General features: G+C 37.2%; 3 protein-coding genes across 3 annotated transcripts; 2 read left to right on the top strand and 1 right to left on the bottom strand.

Moving 5' to 3' along the window:
- Window positions 1–31: 31 nt before the first annotated feature.
- LOC141822979 (transcription factor MYB123-like) lies at window positions 32–850 on the bottom strand. Its single transcript, XM_074710267.1, has 3 exons — window positions 724–850; window positions 523–652; window positions 32–413 (listed from the first exon to the last, which is right to left on the bottom strand). Exons 1-3 carry the CDS (start codon window positions 848–850, stop codon window positions 32–34), a joined length of 639 nt encoding a protein of 212 aa, XP_074566368.1.
- Window positions 851–3,564: 2,714 nt separating this feature from the next.
- Window positions 3,565–9,195, top strand: LOC141825082 (uncharacterized). The gene is made up of 6 exons (XM_074712470.1): window positions 3,565–5,125; window positions 5,453–5,886; window positions 6,029–6,190; window positions 6,737–6,812; window positions 8,459–8,617; window positions 8,911–9,195. The coding sequence occupies exons 1-6, from the start codon at window positions 3,680–3,682 to the stop codon at window positions 9,007–9,009; spliced, it is 2,376 nt and encodes a 791-aa protein (XP_074568571.1). The 5' UTR covers window positions 3,565–3,679; the 3' UTR covers window positions 9,010–9,195.
- Window positions 9,196–9,933: 738 nt separating this feature from the next.
- Window positions 9,934–17,678, top strand: LOC141822988 (glucomannan 4-beta-mannosyltransferase 1-like). Its single transcript, XM_074710274.1, has 10 exons — window positions 9,934–10,106; window positions 10,194–10,525; window positions 10,633–10,731; window positions 13,363–13,615; window positions 14,926–15,036; window positions 15,783–15,919; window positions 16,482–16,595; window positions 16,672–16,871; window positions 17,033–17,227; window positions 17,310–17,678. The coding sequence occupies exons 1-10, from the start codon at window positions 10,019–10,021 to the stop codon at window positions 17,470–17,472; spliced, it is 1,692 nt and encodes a 563-aa protein (XP_074566375.1). The 5' UTR covers window positions 9,934–10,018; the 3' UTR covers window positions 17,473–17,678.
- The last annotated feature ends 267 nt before the right edge of the window (window positions 17,679–17,945 follow it).

The following is a 17,945-nucleotide window of genomic DNA, read 5'->3' as shown; positions in this document are numbered from 1 at the left end:
AACAGTAGAAGTATTCTTTAAAATAATCTATCTAGTTGTAGTAAAACAAAGCATCCTCGGAGCCCAAAAGATCATCAAAGGAGCAGATAAATGGAAGGCTCAACTCTCTCACCATCCAATTCCCTGTAGCCGCCTCTATAACTAAATTGTTGTCAACATCTGTCAATGAGTTACTCCAGTTGAAATTTTCTTCCATCTCAGTCTCCATGAATGCATCTGGATCAAAGTTGCAAGAGTCTGCTTCCTTGATCTCATCCAACATGGCTATATTTTCTGTGCATGCTTGTGTATTGTGGCTGTGGCTATGAGCTAAGCCTGTCGATTTCTGCATCTTCTTTTTGACAATTTTATTCCAGTAATTCTTAATCTCGTTGTCAGTACGTCCTGGTAAGCGTCCAGCTATTAGAGACCACCTATATAAATATGAGAGGTTACTCATCCTAAGAGCTTAAATGTTGTCAATCTATATATTCATATTCCTCACATGAGGCAAGCTGAGAAGAAGTAGGACTGTAGAAGTACCTATTTCCTAGAAGCTTATGAAGCCTGATGATGAGATCTTCCTCTTCTTCAGTTATGTTGCCTCTCTTGATATCAGGCCGAAGGTAGTTAAGCCAACGAAGGCGACAACTCTTTCCACTGCGTTTGAGGCCTAATCCGATAAGTCAATATCGTTTACCCTTGTAATGAACAATTCTGCTGCAATATAGTTTGTTTCCTTACCAGCTTTTCTTGCAATGCTTGACCATTTTTTGGCTCCATGAGCTTCGATGCAGGATATCAGAATTTGGTCTTCCTCTCTTGTCCAGGTTCCTCTGTGCCAGACTCGGATGCTATGCCTTCGATCCATTCTATCAGCAATTCATTCATCCTGCGAGGCTTCTCTTCCTCTTGTTCTAGTTATATAAGTAGGACAGGTATCTAGAAGGATGAAAGATGGAGTCCATTTGGTTTACTTGCATGAAAGGTAAACTGAGTAGATTGCGTCCACGCCCATCAACTCAATCCTGACTCATTCTACTACCTTTAAACACATGCAGTTCGTGTGCAAATTATACTGCTAATTCCAGGTTTAGTTACATTTGTGAATCTTGATGACAAGGATTAAACTTATCAAGCAACAGTTTTAGGGAAAGAGTTTAACCAGTTTGTAGGAAAACTGGCGAAGCTGGAAATTTTCTCTTGGGGGGGAGTTGAGGTTTGAAACGGCAATCAATCCTTTATTTAGGTTGTATATTTAACAAAAGTAGGAAGTTAAGTGAACTGATTGATTCTGGAAGAAATGCAGAGCTGTGTGAAGTAAGAATCATGAACTTTTCCACAACCAGAAGGAAAGCCAACATGGACTTCCACAACAAGGTCTGAGGTGGTGTGTTGGGAGTAGGAACTGTCGTCATGAAGCCCGAAATGCTCAAAGGAATTATTCGCAGCCAACAGGATCGGCAGATTCAGATTTGAGAACCAGAGGTAAATTCCTGTCCGTACTGCCAAATGAAAATGGAATAATAGAAGGGTTGTGCTTGAATGAGTGTTATAAAAAAGAATGATTCATCTATTTTTTTCGATAAACATAAATTGTTTTACTATTTGATTCATCTATTCTATTTTTTTTATCTATATGAACTATTTAATATGTTCAGCGTATTTAATCAGTTTTAAAGTGATTTAATTAGCTTGTCCAACCTGATAGCTTGTCCGACAAACTTAACTAATCCTTTCCTAGATCCATGTGCTTAGTTTGCTGAGCATGGCTATCCCAACTAGTTTGCTTGGTTTGTTGAACATGATTGATCTATTAATAGACACAATTGATCTAATCAATTTGCTAGGCCTGCATACACGACTCATTGCACATTTTTGGTTCGCGTGACTTGTTTAGCTCATTTGGCTCCACCAGCCTACCTGAATCAATATGTTAGTTCAACCCAACTTATACTTTAAAGGACAAAAATAAAACATACTATCAGATGTTTTATTCTCAAAATACTTCTATCTAATATTATTATAGTAGCTATCGGTGCAATAACTACTCTTTAAAAAAAAATCAAAAGGATATTTCATGAAAAATTTTCTTGCCAGAACATTCCTTATTCAATATTATTATAACAACTACCAATAACTATTATAATATTATTTCTTATTTCTAATGCTATTGTAGCCGCTTCCACTAGTTGTTACAATTTGTAAAAGGTATTTTGTAATTGCTATAATTGTTTTAAAGCGATTTTGATGAATATTAAATAATTTTGAACAAGATTGATAAAGGGTATTTTGATATAATAATATTTTAGAATTTAAGATTTTAAGAGTTAATGTTTAGCTACAATTGGATAGTAACTATTGGTAGTTATGACAATACGTAGAAGTTATTTGGTAGTTACTACAATATAAAAAATTAACTATTTCACTTTAATCAAAATTACTAAACACAAATCAATATTATATCAAAATATTCATTACTAACTTTGTTAAAATTATTTAAATTTTATCAAAATCACTTTAAATTAGTCAAAATTATTTTAAAACAGTTATAACTAAATTCTATATATCTTAAACTCTTAAATCCTAAATTATAAATTCTGAATACCGTTATATTAAAATACTCTTTACCAATTTAGTCATAATTATTTAAATTTTATCAAATTTAGTTTAAATTAGTTAAAATCACTTAAAATAATTGTAGTAGTTACCTAGTAACTAGTGCAATGTTTAGAAGGTACTATACTACAATACTACAAGAGTATTATATTAAGTATTACATGTTATAATAGTTATCGAGTAACTTTTATATATTATAGTAATTATTGAATAATTTTTATACGTTATAATAACTATGACTAATTGCTCTAGTGGCATTAAAAGTAAAGATATTTGCAAGATAAAAAATTTAATAGGGGCATCCATTTGATTTTTTTAACAAAAGACATCCTTATTTATTTATTTTTTCCTTTTGATTTTTATCCTACTTTAAATACAATCAAATACAAAATACTTTTATATTAAATCATAAATCAACTTTAAAATTATTATACTAATTGAAGTGCGGTGAAAAGATTTGATGCATGGGTTTGATTGCATTCCCAAACAATCAGAATTTAATTCCTACACAGAATATAGTTATGATGATTAAACCACAAAGAGATATTAGTGATATTGGCATTTGGCACACACATAAGAATAAGAAGCTGTCATATAGATTTAGAATTTCAAATTTAATATTTAGTATTTAGACGGAAAGAAATAAAATTTAAAAAATATTTTATATTAATACTCACGGAGTGTACAGTGTATAATATATTGATATTAATCATCTTTAAATATTAATATCTATTACATCCTATAATTTTATTATTTAGAGAATTTAATTAAGTTTACACTTTATAAAATTATTTTAAAATATATAATTGTTTTTATTTTTTCATATAAACTTTTATTATTGACGGACAAATTAGAAGACCACTCCATTGTCAACCCTTTTGTTCTCCCTTTATCATGTCGGCGAGACAACGTGCCTTGGTCGTATTCTTTTTCCCTTATAGTTTGCGCGGGAACCAACCTCGAGAGGTCGTGACTCGGGAACCATCCCGCCGCCGTCCACCGTAGCTTGGCCTCTCCGCCTGCTACCGTTTTAGTTCTCTTTTCTTCCCTCCGCACTCGGGCAGTCGCATCTCCTGTGCCGATGCCGATCCTAAGGTCTCTTGCCGCTTCTTTGGGTTCTCCTTCCGAAACCCTAGAAACCACTCCGCCGTCTTTCCAAGAAACTTCCGCCGATGAGACAATCCACTCTTCCATGCCCTCTCCTGCAACGTCCTCCTTGGTCCATCAATCGAGCACTGAGATGGATCACTCTGGAGCGACGCCTCCCCTAAGGCGGAGCCTCCGCCTCGCATCGATGTCCAATGCTTCCCTCGTGACCGACGCACCTGCTGTGACCAATCTTGGTGGCAGGAAGAACTCCCTTTCTAGCGTCTCAAAAACGACGGTTGAAGTAGAGGCTCCGGCGACCGTTTGCAAGGCAGACGCGGAAGAGATTAAGGCGTTGGAGGTTCCTGAGGGGTCTCCTTCTTTACCTAACAATAAGAGAAAATATTTTGATGGTTCTGTTGGGGGAAATTACATGTGCCTCAGGTCTGGGTCTAAACTTACTCGGGTAGGATTTGATCAAATGTCGGGAGATACAAATGAAGCTCAAACCGAGATGTTGACATCAGATCCTCAGCGTGTTCATGAAGGCTTTTCAAATGGAATTGATGTCAACTTGGCTGCAGAGAATTTGGAGAAGAACATTGAGGAAGAAAGGTTCTCCCCTCAATTAAAAGGGAAGGGAATATTGATAGAAGCTGTTCCAGCGGAACAGCAAGCTGGGAAAGTGAATCAAACAATGGAAAATGCAGAGCATGAAAATAGGGGGAAGGGAAAGTTGGTCCAGGAAGAAGACTTACTGTCAGTTGGTGCGTCTGAGGTTGACATGGATGCTGATGCAGCTGTTGCAATGGATATTGCTAGACACTCGGGACATGCCAACACAAGTACTAGAAAATCGAAAAACCAAAATGAATATAGAAAAGAAGTTGTCAGATCAAGAGCTATAGAGTTGGCTCCCAAATTTGCCATCTTTAAACCAGAAGATGATAAGAAACAGGAAGAAGATGATAAGCAAGAGGAAGGACAAGAGGATCCTGAAGACTTACCTCCAGATGCTAACAATGAGGATTGGCCAGGGCCATTTTCTACTGCCCTGAAGATCATTGAAGACAGAAATCAAAAGCTAAGAACCCGAGAATCAAATAATTATTTTAAGAAAGGTCAGAATGCCAATTCAAGGATTTCATGGGTACCCACAAAAAACCGCAAGCCCATGGCAAGGGTACCTCCAACCCTGCGAGACTTGTGTGTTAACATTCTCTTAGAAAATGCTGAAGAAATTGAGTCACTTGATGGCATTCCTGATTTGCTAAAACACCGGTTAATATTAAAGTTGTGCCATTCTAGGAAAATGAATCCGCATCTTCTTAGTCGTCTTGTGAATGCTACTCCCATGGAGATATGCCTTAGTGACTGTTCATGGCTAACAGAAGTCCAGTTTGAGAATATTTTTTCTCAATTTGATGTGAAATGCTTAAAGGTACTGGATTTGTTTACCTGGTGACTCATTTCTGGTTATTATAGTTATTTGCGAATGATTATTTTTTTGAATAATCATTATGATAGGTTTCTTTCTTATTGCATTAGCAGTTATATGGTTTTATCTGGTTGATCATGGAAGGCCTTGCATATTATCCTGTGAATCCCTTCATATGTTATGTCAAGTTTACTACATAGTTAAGAGAGGGAAATTGGTTTACTCACGTTTTTCATGTTGGCCCCTTGGGGATATTTCTACAATGGTATTTGCTATCTCTAATCCCTTTTTTTTTCTTCCTTTTGATGTGTTTTTATTTATGGTGTCCAGGTGTTGCAACTAGACAAGTGTGGAAGATGTTTGCCTGACTATGTATTGCATTCTACCTTGGCCCATTACCCTAATGGTTTGCCTTCATTAACTAGACTAAATCTCAAGGGTGCTTATCGGCTTTCAGATGATGGCTTAAATGCAGTTGTTGCTTCAGCACCTTCCTTAAGTTCTATAAATTTGTCAGAGTGCCCCCTTCTTACCTCAATGGGAATCATAAATTTAGCCTACAAGTTGGGCCCTGTTTTGAAGGAACTATATTTAGATGGTTGCCAAAATGTTGATGCTATGGCTATTCTACCTGCACTCAAGAAAGTAAATCATTTAGAAGTTCTGTCAGTAGGTGGACTTCATTCTGTTTGTGATAAGTTTGTACACCAGCTTATTCCTATTTGTGGTTCACACATGAGGGAATTAGTCTTGGCTGGATGCGAGTGAGTATCTTCATTTAATTTCAGATTAAAATCTAGTCATTTCTCACTACTGTCTACTTGTGAAACACTACCTGATTATACTGCCTAACCTCTTTATTGTGTTGTATAACACTTATGATTCTTGTGTTTTCACTTGATACAGGAAACTGTCTACTGCTTCCATTAGAACTATTGGTGCACATTGTTCTAGACTATTTGCTATTGATCTTCAGAATTTGAAAAGATTGAATGATTCTTCTATAGGATATCTTGCCAATGGTTGTAGATCACTTCAAAAACTTAAGCTTCGGCGTAATGCATTCAGGTTTCCTTTTTTATCTCTTGCAAATTTTATTTGATTCAATCGGTCATTTGCATGATTCTCTAAAGGATGCTAGCTAAATGTCCCCTGTCAGGAGAAATAGGTCAAAATAAGATCGACATGTTTATGTTGGTGGTTTTATGAGTTGACTCTGTGCCTTCACGCAAAGGACTAGAAGGAACCTAAAAACCTAAAAGAATAGAAAGAGAGAATGACGGAACAAATCCAAGTCTCAATCTATTGCATAAAATATATAGTGATTTAAGTTGAAAACTTGCATGTATAGTGTATCTTGTTAGTGATTCAACATATAATCCTCTTATAAAGAAATCGAGTTTTGTGGAAAAAATTTTGTGGCTTCAACAATTAAAGGATATCTATAAAAGGCTAGAGCTAGATTGTTTGATTAGTCTTATTGATACAAATGCAATTAATCAGCAAAATGATAAATAGGTCTCTGTGGCACGTTTTTCCTCGTTAGTACACTATTGATAAGTCTGTTGTCTATCTTCCATTCATCTTCATAATAGCTTATTTTGTCACATACAGTGATGAGGCTATTGCAGCATTCTTGGAAGCATCTGGAGGTTCATTGGTTGAACTTTCCCTAAATAATGTTGCAAAGGTAGTAACCTGACTTTATACATAGGATAGTTTATTTCAAATGTATCTTTTCTGATTGGTTGATATGTGGAATAGCTGCAATTAAATGGTTACTGTGCAAGTTGACTAAAATCATAAGCTAGAACCATCTTTAGTTAATTGTTATTTGACCTTCATGCTTGCTTTGTTCAAGGGGTTTTTGTAATGCATCATTGACTAGGTTGACTTTTCATGGTTTTTAACATTGAGTTCTTCAAATACAATAGGATAGTTCTTCGTGGATTAGTTAGATTATCCTGTAAAACACTCTCTAGACTTTTGTATATGTAGAAGTAACCATTATAGTTATCAGTTTTTAATTTATGTATGTTGTGTTGCTATGTTGCCAAGAGCAAATTTTGTTGGCTATTGAGAGTTGAGACAAGCACTAATATATTACCAACATAGCATATTAGGACAGCCAATGATGCCTTATACTTGGAAATAGTGGTGCATTTATTGCTTTGTATCATATGCATTCTAACAGTTTAGTCATTACTTCGCACCATATGAATTACATTGGGGCATTCTAGGAAAACAGATTCACAAACCATTAACACGTGATCTGAGGGATTTTTCTTGAGGAGGAATCATTCGTGATTTAATGAGATGTTAACAACAATTTGAGTTATCATTTTTCAAACATCCAATATCATTTTACACGCAACATTTCAGAACCCAGTAAAACTTGCATGTTGACTGAAAAAAATGAAGTCATTCTCAAGGAAATCATCTAAGCCAGCCAGAAGTTACCAGTTGTGAATGAAAAATCAACAGGATTATTAATTGACAATTTGACATTCCCTAGAATTGAATTCTTATATTGGTTCTAGCTATGTTTTAGTTGGCTATGACCTATGATTAATTTACCAGATTAGTTTCCACCTACTTCTTGACAATTGAGTTGACCAAGCCCTATTTGGTATGCACTAATGGAAATCGGAGAATACAGCAAGCAAGGAGAAAGCTAAGAGAAAAATGCAAGATCACAACAAGAAATAGATTTATGTGGGTCAGCAAGAGTGTTAAGTCAAGACATAATTACTCCAACCTAAGATCTTCATGTGTGCCTTTAGAAATTAGGATTTAAGATGACCAGGTGGACTAGATCTGTTAAGATCTTTGCTTTTGTAGTTGCTTGTTTGCCAGCATATCCGCTGTCGTTGTTCCAGATCATCAGCTGATTGGTTCAACAAATCAACCAATGGGGTCGGCAAGTCAGTGCATCTAAATCGTGCGTAAGTCTTTTAGTTGAAATCATCTACCTTCAGGGGCATTGTTCCCATCCCTAGAGAGGGTGTGGCATTCCTTGCTACTCCAATGAGCTCGACCTCTGAAACTGCATTGCTAACAAATCAGGCTTCAATCATTTCAACATTTGGACGCATTTCTGCTGTTTTAGTTTATGTAGGAGTTTTGTTTCTTTTCCAAGTAGATTTGTAATTTTTTCATGCTACCATTAGATTATTCTTTACACAAAAAGTAGAGCCCATTTATTAGTCTGTGTGTCTGTAACACAGGTTTGTTCATTCTAGCACAATGTGGTAATACTGAATATGTTTCAGATATTTCCACTCTCGCTATTTTTATATGACTTTTTTTAGTGGGTTACATCAAATCTTAATGCAGGTTGCAGAACAAACTGCTCTAGCCATTTCTCACCGGTGTTGCTCCACCTTGTACAGTCTAGATTTGTCATTTTGTCGAGAAATGACAGACGAAGCACTTGGTTTGATTGTTGATAGTTGTTCATCATTGAGGTTTCTGAAACTATTTGGATGCACCCAGGTAGGTGTTGTTTTCATTCACTTTGAACAAGTTTTTTTTTTCTTTTCCCTTTTAATAAAAACTCTAGCTCTTATTATATTGCTCCATGGAGAGAATATACATTTCTTCTTTCAACAAATTCCATTGCCCATATTAATGGTCCAAATATTGATTCTGAAAGACCCATTTTCTCAAATTTTCAGTGTTAAAAAAAAAGGGTTTCGGTGACTTGCATTGTAGGAAAGCTTTCAAGTTTTGCTGGAGTACTAGACCAGTGTAGTATAACTAGTGTAATAATAACTATTTCTCTGCAGGTCACTGAAGTGTTCTTCAATGGTCACTCAAACTCGTCTCTTAAACTGATTGGACCTAAAGGGCAGCTGCTGGATGACATCGATATGTCTTTATTTTGATCAGAAATGAAAGTTTTTCTCTTTTGTCAATTGTGAAGATGATGCACATCTTTCCTCTTCTATGAAAACCTTTTGTTTTTGTTACCGATGGTCAACTTGTAATCAAGTAATACTTTGTTGAATCTAAACATCTACTTCCTGTGGATTACCTAATATCGTTAGTAATTCATTCAATTTCTGTGCATATATATCTTTTTCCCCCCTTTATTTTCTGGCTGCCTCTAATTTGATGTCAACTTTGCACGCATTTCTTAAAGGGTTAATTTGCTCTTGGTGTTAAATTTAGATGCAGTCATTACTTGTTCTTTGCCATGGCTTTATTTTATTGTTAAACATATTAAATTAGGTTTTATTGCACATATTTACATGTGATTACTTGTTCTTTGCCGTATTTATGTCCTTCGATCCCTTTTTAGTTTCATCTTCAATTTCATTTGAGCTAAAATGTGTCAATTTAAGATTAAATCAAACTAACTTATGCTATTAAATTGCAGATTAACTTAATCTACCATGAGACAAATTCAGATCCATTTTTTAAAAAATATCAGATAAAATAAAATTGTGAATTGACATAACCCATGAATTGTCACGCCACTATTTTTTTTTTCTAGAACACCACAAATTATAATAACCACTTGAAACTAGACGGATTCGCTTAGCTCATTGATCCGATTACCCACCGCAGCAGAAATGGAAGAACGGATTCGGATTTAAATGATTCCCACTTTCGGGTTCCTTTAAATTATTCGGATCTCTCTGAGTTGTCCGTTGCACAGAGTTCCCGCAACGTCCACCGTCTACTTTACTTTATCTTTTTCCCATTTATTATATTTTTCCCGAGATAGGTAGAAAAAGAACAAAAAGAACAAAGAGCCTTGTCTTTCTTCTCAGTTCTGTGTTCCATCCCTTCCTTAGGAAGGCAACGGTTTGCTTCTTCCTTTCCCGTGGTGTCTTCTACAGACTACAGCTTAAGCTAGGGTTTGAGAGAAGCACGGAGCGAAAGCGAGCAATGGAGCCCTTCGCCTCCACCCCCGACGCTCCTCCCACTTCGGTCGGCCTCATCTCCCATCTCTTATCCACCATCTTACTATATTCAGGTAGGTGAACTACAGTTATCCATCTTCTTGCGTTCCTGCAATCCTACTCCCAAACTGATGGCCATCGCGCCCTCCTTCCTTCCCCAGACGGCGTCGCGATCCACCGCGCCATAGAGTTCCTCCCTTGGCACCGGACCGATGCGCTATCGGTCTCGATCGGAGACGCCTGGCGGGAGGTGCGGTCGTGGGCGCTCGCGCCGGTGCTGCGTGTTGCGATCGTCGTTTGCTTGGTGATGTCGGTGATGCTGCTGGTCGAGGTGGTCTCCATGGCCGTCGTCAGCCTCGCGATCAAGATCCTACGCCGCCGGCCAGAGTCGCGCTACCGCTGGGAGCCGATCAATGCCGGGGCTGATCCGGAGTCCGGTAATCTGGCTTTTCCGATGGTGCTCGTTCAGATTCCGATGTACAACGAGAGAGAGGTAATAAAACGATAATTGGTACTGATTTACTCTAATTTTAAATAATTCTTTTATTGTTTAACTAAAACGATGCCACTGGTCGGTGGGTGCAATGAAATTGGTTGCAGGTATACAAGCTTTCCATTGGGGCCGCTTGCACTCTATCCTGGCCGTCCGATCGGATCGTAATCCAAATTTTGGATGATTCCACGGATCCTACGGTCAAGGTATCGCTATTTCCTGTTGCATTTAATCAGTGCCAACCGATAAAATCTGAGTTTGGTTAAAAAGCAAGCAGCAGATGAACATGACGCGTTGATTCTGAAACTTTGCCTTGGAATATATGTTTGCTGTAGACGTTACTGTACTACTGTTCTCTAGGGACACAAAGCCGGCATAAAATTTAGACTTTAGAGGTCGTACGCTAAATGCAACTTGTCTTTTTCTTAGAGGTCCAAAATACTTTGTTTGTTAAATTGTCGACAGGTCATCTTTTGTTGTTTCCTCATACATTCTCTCGTCTTTTAGGGCAAATTACCACATTACTCAGTGCATTCTTTGATCACATATTGTTTATTGAATTAATTATTATAGAATAAACTGGGCACTTTGATTTTGCTCTGTTGTTTTAATATATCATATATATTGTGAATTATGTGGAGACGATAGCGTGGCCACAAGGAGAGCAACGTGACATAGGACTATAATGTAATTACATACTTGGTTCATTTGAGTATATTGCAGCTGTTTGAAATGTGTGCTGGAAATAATATTATCTTCCTGTCTATCTACCTAGGACATATTAGTATATACTGAATTTTTATTGGGATACTTGCCTAGGCCTATGTATAATCAGAGAAGATAGCATTTTCGTTGGGATCTTGGCTTTTAATGAATTCAACTAATTGCTGTATCAAATTTTTCTTGCTGTAAAATTATACACTTTTGGAGACTACTAACTTGGTCATGTAAGGTTGTCCAAGTCTGTTCAACAAGTAGATGAGCTGGCCAGGTTGAGCGAACAAATTGGGCCAGGTGGATCAGATACAAGATGGGCTACTTGGATAGTGTGCCCCAATTCGCCTGTCTTAATGGGCCAAGCAGATTGCTCTATGGAGAGGTCTGGCAGGACGCACTAGTTAGACTGAGTGTACTAGGTAGGCTAGTATGATTGGATCAGTAATTGGACAGAGTAAACAGACTACGTATTAGGCATGCCATATTGGTTGAAAGAATTTGATAGAGTTAAATAGAGTAAATTATTTAACTAACGTTGTTCCGGCCAAATACCGTGGATGATCAAACCACTAGTCAACGAACGAGCTGATGTGCACGCTCATGGGAGGTAGTTGCCGAAAAAGATGAAAAGGTCTGAAAAGCACTCAAGAGAGAGTTAGAATGACACTGAGTGTGAATCTTGGCAAGTCATTCCGACGCTCAAGTTAGAGTTTTGTGAGAGGAAGGAGATTAAGAACTTGGAGAAATTAGAGTTCTGTGTGTGCATACCTATGCCCATGGGTATGGGCAACCTTTTATAGAGTTGTTCTCCGAAACATCAACATTCGTTTAAGAAATATTATGATATGCGTGCTTCTGTTTCGATATACGCGTTCTAATTGTTCATGTCTTTTGAGATAGTTTCCTTGTTCTTCGGGGGAAACAATTTTAGGGTTTCTGATCTTAAAGATGAATCGGTTTTACCGGCCACCGATGAAAGATCTGACACCGAGATGAGGTTGGCGCATGAGACCGAGGTGAGGTCGAGTAGTGATCGAGGTCGGGGCCATAAGGTCGAGATTGGGATCCGAGATCAGGGTGAAGTCGGTACATGAGATCCAATAAATACCGAGGTTGGGATTCGAGACCAAATAAAGGTCGAGTTAGGGACTCGAGATCGGAATGAGGTTGACGTATGAGATCCAGTAAACGCTAAGGTCAGACTCCAAGACCAAGTAGAAGTCGAGGTCGGGACTTAAGATCGGGATGAGGTCGGCATATGAGATCCAGTAGACGTTGAGGTTGAGCTCCGAGACCAAGTGAAGCTCGAGGTTAGGACTCGAGGTTGAGATGAGGTCGACGTATGAAATCCAATAGACATTGAGGTCGGGCTTCGAGATCAAGTAAGGGTTGAGGTCGGGACCCAAGATTGGGATGAGGTCGGCATATGAGATCCAGTAAATGCCGAAGTCTGGCTCCGAGACCAAGTAAAGGTCAGGGTGAGATCAGTGTATGAGATCCAGTAGACACTGAAGTCAGGATTTGAGACCAAGTAGAGGTTGAGGTCGGGACTCGAGACCAAGGTGAGGTCGGTGTATGAGATCCAGTAGACGCCAAGGTCAAGCTCTGAGATCAAGTAGAGGTCAAGGCCACCAACTAGCTATCCTTTAGGTTTTGTCTAATCCTCCTTAATCTTGCCTAATAGCTGCGCGTCATTCCACATCTAAGGCTGCCACTTTGGACTTCCATCATATCAAATGTTATTATAACCAAAAAATGAATTGAAATGAACTATTCCCTTATTCGGAATTCTATTGTCACTCAGATTTTGTCCATTCTATTCTATAGTACCAAATGCAGCCTAACAAAATGGACCACTAAATATATTGATATATGTCAGTTACATGTTTTAGCATTGGTTGGTACTGCTACACCCATCTAGTATTTTTATGATATTCTAACATATGAAATGTTGTATTTTATTGCAATAGTGAGATCTTGGGTATGGCTAAAAGGTCTGCCACTAGTCTCTTTTCCTTATCAAGGCTTAACATTATTAATGACAGACTACTCATCTTGCCATGCTGCCATTTGTTTTGACTAAAGCTATTGCATTTATTCTAGATAGATTTTCATTTCAGGGCATGGTGGAAATTGAATGCAGGCATTGGGCAAGCAAAGGCATTAATATACATTATGAAGTTAGGAATAACAGGAAAGGGTACAAAGCTGGTGCATTGAAACTGGGAATGGAACATAGCTATGCCAAAGAATGTGAATTCGTTGCCATTTTTGATTCTGATTTCCAACCAGAAGCTAATTTTCTCAAAAAGACCATTCCTTTTCTTGTTCATAATCCAAGGATCGCACTTGTTCAAGCACGATGGCAATTTGGTAAGTCTGTGATTTATTTCCAGCTTAGTTTGTTTTCGACTGCAAGTAATTATGGTTTGTTTTTGCATATACAATAAATCAGCTGTAATGCCTTAATAATCAAGGTAAGGTATAGTCAAATGCCTCTCTATATTAATCATTTCTAGGTTTTCTATTTAGCTTCTTTTGTATGTAATACTAATAATAAATCAGAATTATCGGATGTTGGTCTGGATTGATATGAAAATATTATTACTGAATTCTTATCAAGTCAAGGAACCTGATGCTGGAATTTAACTTTTTAAGTGTCTACTAGTCATTAATAAGCATATCTCCATTTCTTACAAATCATATGTAATTGACAATCAACACTGAATCATTTAGCACAATAATTCATCACTGAAATGTTCAGGAAATCGAAACATGTATCAGCAACTTTTTTTATGAAATCACAGAAACTTTCTAGCAGTCTATGTAGCTATACATATTAAAATCAATGATAACTAGTAGTAGAACTTGCAAGTCCCAGACCGAAGAAGGGAGCTTTCACAATGTTTTGTGTGAAGGCCTCTTTTACAGTCATTAGATCTGAATAGATTTGATCTCAATTACTAATTGATCAATGATTTAGATTAATTACTCCAAATTTATTCGAATCCAATGGTTTTGAAAGAGATCCCTTTATATTAGTTTTGTCCCAGCTATCTCCCTGCTGTAATTCTTTGGAGCACCTCTAGATGCTTTAACAGATCTACTTACAGTTGGTTTAAGCTAATATAAAAGAACATCGTTCCACTAGTGTCTATGGAGTTATCTATAACTCCACAAGAGATGGTATCTACGCTATAAGTTATTTACTTAGTTTGTAAGTCTATATCTACTTATTTTGTAAGTCTACTGTATGCAAATTGCACAAAAAGTTGATTGTTTTGGTGAACTCGGCTTAAGTTCTACCATATGCTTTTGCACGGATTATTTTAAAATGCCTTAAAACTTGCAAAAAATATTTTCCTAGCTATATGACTGCAATCAGTCATACTTAGCCTACTACTATTTAATGCCTGATCCTAGTCAGGATTAAATGCTATATGATTGACTACCCTGCATTCTTTCTGCACCGATGTCTATTTGCAGGGAGCAACTTGTAGAAGGGAATTGTCATCCATGTTTAGTCCTAAGTCCAAGAACAGATAGGGCATATAACTAAATTGTCTATGTGCTTTACATACAAGAGCTAGATTGCTGTTAGAAAACAAGTCTTTTTTTCTGATGTGTTCTCTTCCTTAATGACAGGAAGATGCTGATGTGGCATTTCATGGACGATTTTGCAGTGAATTTCAGTGATTGCCTCATGACAAGGATACAAAAGATGACATTGGATTACCACTTTAAAGTGGAGCAAGAAGCAGGTTCATCCACCTTTGCATTTTTTGGCTTCAATGGTAATTCCCAGTCAGTTCCTCATTGCATATACAAAAGAAGCATCATGGTTATATTGCATATTATCCTGCAATTGGACTCTTTTAAGACCATGTCATTACGAGTGACAATCTACTCTTACAATAACATCAGGTTTACTACAGTCTTGACTATTTTTTGCTGTCCATGAGGCCTAATACAATTGTCCACATGTTTCTTGGACTTGGAAAAAAACATTCGGGTATCTGGATTTGTGACATGGCAGGTTAACCATTTCAGGACTGTTTTTCTGTCTATTTGAAAACTAAGTTTGATCTACAATTTATTAGCAATCGTGGGGAGTGATTGATTTTTAATAAATAGTTCCAGACATTTAAGCTTTGTTTACTGGGAGGTGTGGATCAAGAAGAGAAAGGAATCCAGACTTTCTAAAAGACTTTTAAATAGTTCCAGACAGTTATTACTGTTAACCTTTGTAAAAGAAAAGCATTTATAGCTCGCCTTGATTTTTAATAAATAGTTCCAGACTTTTAATTGTAGTTCGCTTGATTCATTTTCAGTTTGCATTCATGTTTAATCAATAGTTCCAGACTTCTAGTAGTAGTTCACTTGATTCATTTTCAGTTCATGTTGATTTTTAATAAATAGTTCCAGACTTTTAGTAGGTGGCTACTGTTGACCTTTCTATAAGAAAAGCACCATTAGCTCACCTTGATTCATTTTCAGTTTTTTCAGTGACTTTGCTCATTTTCACTAAATGTGTTTACAGGGACTGCTGGTGTGTGGCGTACATCCGCAATTTATGAAGTTGGAGGCTGGAAAGATAGAACCACTGTTGAGGATATGGACTTGGCTGTACGAGCAACTCTCGGAGGCTGGAAACTGTTATATGTGGGTGATGTAAAGGTAGATGTTTTAAGTCGTTTAAAATTTGCATCGTTCAGCATACAAATGAGATAAAATTTCCCAATCATGCAATGGTGTAATAAGTTGTAGGTTCCATGCTATTTAAATGCTGCATACAAGAAGACTGATAATTTTGATTTTTTACAATTTGAATTAAGTCAAAGTTTGAAATATGAAAAATAAACGGTGACTTTGAAGTACTCATTCATTATAGTTGACTGTTAAATGATTTGAGTTTTATCAGCAATGAAGTACCCTCCTTATAGATCTCGTCTGGCAGTTTAGCAGGATAAGCTCCAGGTAGCCAACCCAAAAAGCTATCTGGGATACAGCTTGTTTTTGTTTTACAATGGAATAATTGATACTTGGTTTAATGTACTTTGCACTAGTTCGTAATGCTCCACAAATTCATCTATGATCAGACAACTGTGATCTGTAAAAAACTTTGTTTTGTATACCTATCGATACTATTCTAAACAATTTGTTGTGAATACTCTCAAGCGTCCTTTCACCTTATAAAATTCTGATTATTATGCTAAAACTTATTGGCGGTACAATCTAGGTTAAAAGTGAATTGCCCAGTACTTTCAAGGCATACCGGCGCCAGCAACATCGTTGGACTTGTGGAGCTGCACACTTATTCCGGAAAATGGGCATTGAGATATTAAAGGCCAAGGTTTGCCTTGTGTTGAAACAGGACTTTCAGCAGCTTCTTTCTTTGCTCTAAGCACTGTTTCTTTCATGTCACACAGGAAGTATCAATATGGAAGAAATTCCATCTAACCTACAGTTTTTTCTTTGTAAGAAAGATTGTAGCCCACTTTGTCACATTCTTTCTATATTGTGTTGTGATCCCAACATCCGTTTTGATTCCTGAAGTCGCCATTCCAGCATGGGGAGTCATGTATATTCCTTCTACAATTACCATTTTGAACGCCACAAGAAATCCTAGGTTGGTCACATTTTGATTTTCTTATAACCTAGCCTTCAGTCTAATAATAATATCCAAAATATAGATTCTCTTGAACGTTACTTAAGATTCACTCCTTGTCTATTTTTGTTCCTGTTACAATTTTTCGGAGATATTTTGCAATTCTCTTATTTCTGTGGCAGTTCTCTACATCTTATGCCATTTTGGATCTTGTTTGAGAATGTCATGGCCATGCACCGGATGAAAGCAACTATAATTGGTCTATTGGAGGCTGGTACTTTTGATGAATGGATAGTCACGGATAAGCTGGGAGATACACTCCAGGATAAAACTAGAATCCCATTACTAGAACAGGCATCAACCAGTCTAAGGGACAGGTAACCAATATGAAATTTATCATTCATTTACTTCCCGGACACTATCATTTACAGTCTTCCTGTTCACTTTTCACCCACCCAGATTAAACTTACCAGAACTTGGATTTGCTGCATTCCTCTTTCTTTGTGCCTGCTACAATCTTGCCTATGGTCAAGACTACTACTATGTTTATATCTATGTTCAAGCTGTTGCATTCGTAGTTGTTGGCTGTGGCTATGTTGGAACCTTTATCACAAACCCGTAGCCATGCTGATGCAGTTTTGTATTCCTTGACAAAACTTTCTGAGGAACTATTATTGCAGACTGTAAACCATTTATCTAGTCATGATTAACATTGTTTATGGTAGAAGCTCAGGAGAGTGCCTACCGCTACATAATGACTTTGTACGAGAGGCAAAGTTTTTGGAAGCCTCACTGTTTCAATTTTGTTCAACAATTGAATTGCTCTGGTTCCAGAGAGTCATAAGTTTCTGTTGTCGGGATTAAGCAGCAGAAATTGTTTAGACACATCAAACTTCAGCCGTTTGCTTGAAATAACTGATTGCGTTGGCAGAACATTACTTGCTAATGTTCCTTTTGCTGTATCGAAGCATTTTTAACAATTTGTCTTGGTAGGCATTCTGTGCTTCATTATGTTTTCTCTCCCTACAGCTGAATCATCCATGAAATCTGCCCGATCTGAATTGAGCTTCTTTATCATTATTATTTGTTAGTTGC

The sequence above is a fragment of the Curcuma longa genome, chromosome 3 (genome assembly GCF_044706935.1).
Source record: "Curcuma longa cultivar G26 ecotype Majalengka, Jawa Barat chromosome 3, ITB_CL_G26_1.1, whole genome shotgun sequence".
NCBI classification, from domain to species: domain Eukaryota; kingdom Viridiplantae; phylum Streptophyta; class Magnoliopsida; order Zingiberales; family Zingiberaceae; genus Curcuma; species Curcuma longa.
This window is presented reverse-complemented; position numbering and strand designations above follow the sequence as displayed.